This window comes from Sinocyclocheilus rhinocerous, unplaced genomic scaffold, assembly GCF_001515625.1.
Source record: "Sinocyclocheilus rhinocerous isolate Xijiao unplaced genomic scaffold, SAMN03320098_v1.1 scaffold1762, whole genome shotgun sequence".
In the NCBI taxonomy this organism is placed as follows: domain Eukaryota; kingdom Metazoa; phylum Chordata; class Actinopteri; order Cypriniformes; family Cyprinidae; genus Sinocyclocheilus; species Sinocyclocheilus rhinocerous.
Window position 1 is genome coordinate 244,294 of NW_015636932.1, and position 5,561 is coordinate 249,854.

Sequence of the window (5,561 nt, forward strand, 5' to 3'; positions counted from 1 at the left end):
CAGAGCAGTTTTTAGCATCAGGGGACGAAGGTCAACAGACTGTAGCAGCTCAAAGGGAGGGCTTTTCAGAACCATCAACACCATGGGCAGATCCCATGTAGGAACGGTGATAGGACGAGGCGGGTTGAGCCTCCTAGACCCCTTTAAAAAATGAACAACTAGGTCTGCAGGCTCCCATCGGGAGGCCAGAGGTGCAGAGCCCACAGCTCAGGCTGGGGGTGCCATATCGTTCTGTTTGCCTGAGAGAGGAGGTTCCGTCTCAGGGGAATGGGCCACGGGGCTGCTGAGAGCAACGGAGACAGCTCTGCGAACCAGTATTGGTTCCTCCAGAGAGCGTTGATCCGAGATAGCATGTCTGCTCCTTGGTTCAACTTGCCCGGCACATGCACTGCTCTCAGCGAATGCAAGTTGAGCTGAGCCCATTCCAAGAGGCGCTCTACCAGAATGAAGAGGCACTTCGAGGAGAGACCGCCCTGGCAATTTATATAGGACATGGTGTCCCCTTAGGTCTGGCAGAAAGGTGTGAAGGCCCAAACATACTGCCAGCATTTCCAGGCAGTTGATGTGAAGCCGACCCTCCTCTTTCGACCAATGGCCGAAAGCCGGTTTGCCATTGCACAGCGTTCCTCAACCTGTGTTGGAAGTGTCTGTCGAGACCACCTTCCATCTGCAGACCATTCCCAGGGCAGGATTCTCCACTGAGAGTCTTTCCAAGGGGCCAGAGCTGCTACGCAGGCCTGGTCCACCTTGACACGAAGGCGTCCAAACGCCAGGCGTGGGACGGAACTCGTGGTTTCAGCCAGTACTGAAGGGGCCGAATGCGAAGCAGTCCCAGCTGAAGTACCGGAGACGCAGAGGCCATGAGGCCCAGCATCTTCTGAAATGGCTTGAGAGGGCGAGGGGCTCCAACTTTGAATGAGGCTGCAAGCTGCTGAATGGCCAGTGCACGTTCTGGCGTGACTAGTCGAGAACTGTTCCCAGGAACGATATCCGTTGGCTGGGGTACAGCACGCTCTAGGCAAAACTGATCGTGAGTCCCAGGCATTCTAAGTGGCTGAGGAGGAAGAATCTGTGAGATACTAGCTCGTCCTCCGACTGGGCTAGGATGAGCCAGTCATCAAGGTAATTCAGAATGCGGATTCCCATCTGTCTCAACGGGGAAAGAGCATCCATGCACTTCGTAAAAGTGCGAGGAGCTAGGCACAGTCCAAAGGGAAGGACTGTGTATTGATATGCCACTACCTCGAAGGCGAATCTCAAGAATCCTCTGTGGTGGGGGGGCTATCTGGATGTGAAAGTAGGCATCTTTCAGATCCAACGAAAAGAACCAATCCCCTGGGCACACTTGTGAAAGGATCTGTTTCAATGTAATCATCCTGAACGGCCGTATCATGAGGGCACGGTTCAGGTGCCTGAGATCGAGGATGGGCCTTAGGCTGCCATCCTTTTGGGGGACGAGGAAGTATCGGCTGTAGAAGCCTGACTTGTTCCGAGCTGGGGGAAATGTTTCTATGGCTCCTTTCGCCAACAAATTCATCACCTCGGCACGCAGGATGTGTGCGTCCTTGCTCTGAACCGAGGTGGAGACCACGCCGCTGAATCGCGGGGGTCTTCGAGCGAATTGAAGTTTTGCACATTTTATTATCCCCAAAACCCAGTCTGACACTCTGGGGATGGCCTGCCAGGCCTCGGCCTGCGTGGCAAGGGATTGGGTTGGTTCGAGCGACGGGCCGCCTTGCGGGGACCCAAAACTCATGATAAGCGGAAGAGGAAATTTGCTCTCTTTTTGAAAATGTTTGTGTTTTATTTTTCTCGCTATAACAGCGATCAGTTGTGTGGGCGCTATCTTAACAGGCCCAGAGTTCACAACGGTATTTACCACAAACACATTGCTGTCGGCACCTGGAAGTGAACGGTGTGCTTGGAGGCACAACAGAGGCCGCTTGGGGGGTGGTCCGGCGATGGCGAGACTTTGCCCCCTCCTCTTCCTGTCCCGCAGATCAGGATGATGCCTGAGGCGCCGGGTCCATCACTACATTGGGCCGGGGTTCCTGGCGTTTAGGGAATGGATAGCGTCTGGCCGAGCGGGAGCGATGTCGGGGCTCAGGCTTAGAGGCTGGAGGTGCAGCCGGCGGTGCGGGCTTCGCGGGCTGCTGAGTTGGCGTCGTCTTGGGGCGACTGGCTGCAGCTGTAGAACTGGAGCGCTTCGGCAAGAAGTGTTGCATTGACTGGGACAACTTCTGCGCAGCGGTGAAGAGCTCAGCGAACCCTTCAACCGCAGGTCCAAACAGGCCAGAGGGGGAGACCGGGGAGTCGAGGAAGGGGAACTTACCCGCATCCTTGATCTCCGTGAGGGTCAACCATAGGTTGCGCTCGAGCACCACAAGGCTGGCCATGGATCTGCCGATCACCTTAGCCGATCCTCTGCCCCTTGCTTTTTCCTCACAGGCTCCTGGGAGGAAGAAAGCGGGAGGGCACGAGGGGCGGAGTCGCTTTCTGAAAAGAAAGCTATCCACGAGCGCAGAGAGGCGAGACTCATATCCTCGCAATGAGGACATTCCGTCTCAGTAAGTGCAGTTTTAGCGTGGGCAGTGCCCAAGCATTAAACGCACTCGCCGTGACTGTCAGCGGCATGCAGGGAGCAACAGTAACGGCGCGGCATTTGAAACAACGGCGGAAATTTGCTCAGAAATTTGCTCTTATAGAAATCACCGGATAGCAGCAGGGAACCCGGAAGACCGCTGATGCTGCAGACGATGAAGGCGGCTGAAGAGTTGCGAAGTGAAGACACCAATGGCCGTGCAGTTACACTGCGTTATTGAAAAGGCTTCAGTATTCGGAGAAAAAGAAGTTTTCCCCACCTTAGCAGACGCAGTACGAGTGAAGTATCGATAGGGAACCTTGTTTACTTAATTACTTTTCTCACTCCAGGAAAAAGAGTGCATACGCACAGTCAAGAGCATCCGTACGGTGCACACATATTTACTCCAAGTTTAATTTTTATAAATCCAGATATGTGCGTGGAAAACAGCATACACACATTTCTATACCCATTTTGTGCATACGCAACATTTATACATGAGGCCCCTGGCCCTACGTGAAAAATTAATTGCCCCCTCCTGTTAAATCATGAAAGAACTGTGATTAACCACATTATTTTAGAAAGCTGAGTTAAATTTCACTAGCCACACCCAAGCCTGATTACTGCCAGACCTGTTGAATCAAGAAATCACTTAAATAGAACCTGTCTGACAAAGTGAAGCATGCTTAAAGAGCAACACATCATGCCACGATCTAAAGAGATTCAAGAACAGATGAGAAACAAAATATTTGACATGTATCAGTCTGGAAAGGGTTATAAAGCCATTTCTAAGGCTTTGGGACTCCAGCGAACCACGTTCAGAGCCATTATCCACAAATGGAGAAAACTTGGAACAGTGGTGAACCGTGGCAGGAGCGGCCAGCCTACCAAAATTACTCCAAGAGCGCAACGACGACTCATCCAGGAGGTAATAAAAGAACCCAGAACAACATCTAAAGAACTGCAGGCCTCACTTGCCTCAATTAAGGTCAGTGTTCATGATTCAACAATAAGAAAGAGACTGGGCAAAAACGGCATCCATGGGAGAGTTCCAAGGCAAAAGCCATTGCTGACCAAAAAGAACACAAAGGCTTGTCTCACATTTGCCAAAAAATATCTTGTTTATCCCCAAGACTTTTGGGAAAATAAATGTACAGTATGTGGAAAATAATTTGTTTTTTTAAGTTTAAACCGCATAAACACATTTCATTACACCAAATACACAAAATAATGTTCTTTTTAGCAGCATCATATGACCCCTTTAAAAATAGGGCCCATTGACTCACCAATTCATTCAAAACCGCTGAATCATTCAGTAACGTGTGTTGCTCTGAGGCGGGACTGTTCTGCAGTGATCTGTGTTTGGAACTATTTTTTGTTAACTAAATCTAGCAAAAATGGTCAACATTGACAATATTGTGTAGAGCACTTAATATTAACTACTAGTTTCTTACATAAAATCAATGTCAAATTTGCAATCGTACTGGTTTTCAGAGGATTTAATACACAGAGCCGTAGTTCACTGACAAGCTAGGCGATATCGTGTTCATAATCAAATGCGATTCATCTGCGATTATGAGCGTGATATTGCCTAATTGTCAGTGAACTACCGCTCTGTGTAGTGAATGCCGCTCAATCTGAAAGCAGGTGATGGAGATTTACTACCAATTACGGGACCGGCTTTACTGACGAGATGCGCATGACAATCGCATGCGATTAATTGCGCAGCCCTAGTAGACTTGTGCAGGTATTCGGTAATGCGATATATCACGGTAATGAATATGCACGATATTGTTATCATGGGCACTTCTAAATACCGTGAATAATTATATATTACAAATTATTCCGAATTTTGAATGCATTTTAAGAATACTTTTCCCATCAACCAGACCCGGCGCCAGACACAAATTCACGGATGGGCATTTCATTTTTTCAGGGGGGCACAAATGAGATCAACCTCATTGCAATGCATAATATCATTTAATTATGAATTAAATGGACAAAAAAAGAGGAAGAATTGACGTACCACTCCATTGACGCAATACAACAGAGGAGTCGTAAAGATTGGACCTAGCCTACTGAAGCAGTCTAAACACACGTCGCAGGGCTCGACATCAACGCTTGTCCGCTTATCCGGGACAAGTGGATTTTTTAAAAGGCCAAGTGAAAGAGAATTTTACTTGCCCGACCGGACAAGTAGCCTAGCCTGATTAAAACGCCAATAACAATCACCAAAACGCGATAATGATTCTGCATCATTTAGTCTAAATGGCGATCGATAGTGCATAATGTAATTACGCTAAGGCTGCGCTGCCTCTCTCTCTCAAGGAGAAATCGAAACAAATGAGCGCAGCAAACACAAAGTTAGTTAACAGTGTGTTAACAAAGTGAGTTAAACTCAGTTAACATACTGCGGTAAAAACCAGCCAGTCTCTACTTCTATACCAGGAGCTGTTGAATGATCTTTTTTTGCCTGAGAAAACACGTGCAGGAAAGTTTTTTAAGATTACTTGGTTGGGTTTCTCAACTCCGAGATCCCCTGGTGCTGCCATCTGTGACGACCCTTGCTTTGAGGCCTGGGCAACCGGAACGGCTGGCCTCTGCACTGTCGAATTGCGACACTCAGGGCTTTCGCCTAACGTTACATCGCTGCTGCTCTCTCCTGCCAACTTTGGTGGTTTTTGATTAAAGAAACGCCGTATATCCATAGCACTGCCACACGAGATCGCTCAGCATTTTTATTTTTTTAAATTACAACTAACGTTAAGCGGTAGCGCTATGCTTAGCAAACAACCAAACATTTCATCGCTCACTATCGACAAACCAATCAAATACGTTTAAAATTATTATTTTTTAAATCAGTCCAAACACATTTTTATTTTTATTCAGGAGTTATATATATACAAAACGATAACTTCTGATAACAGTAGCCTATTGATAAAATCACAGGGCGGGCCAGGCCCCCCAATGCCGGTCATGG

General features: G+C 48.1%; 1 protein-coding gene across 1 annotated transcript in view; it reads left to right on the forward strand.

Annotated features, from left to right (window-relative positions):
* Positions 1–2,548: 2,548 nt before the first annotated feature.
* Positions 2,549–5,561, forward strand: part of pou6f2 (POU class 6 homeobox 2) — a 122,519-nt gene continuing 119,506 nt past the window's right edge. Inside the window, exons 1-2 of the mRNA XM_016563056.1 lie at positions 2,549–2,623; positions 2,706–2,804. Of these exons, the coding sequence (XP_016418542.1) occupies positions 2,549–2,623; positions 2,706–2,804 (174 nt within the window). The remainder of the gene's footprint in view (positions 2,624–2,705; positions 2,805–5,561) is intronic.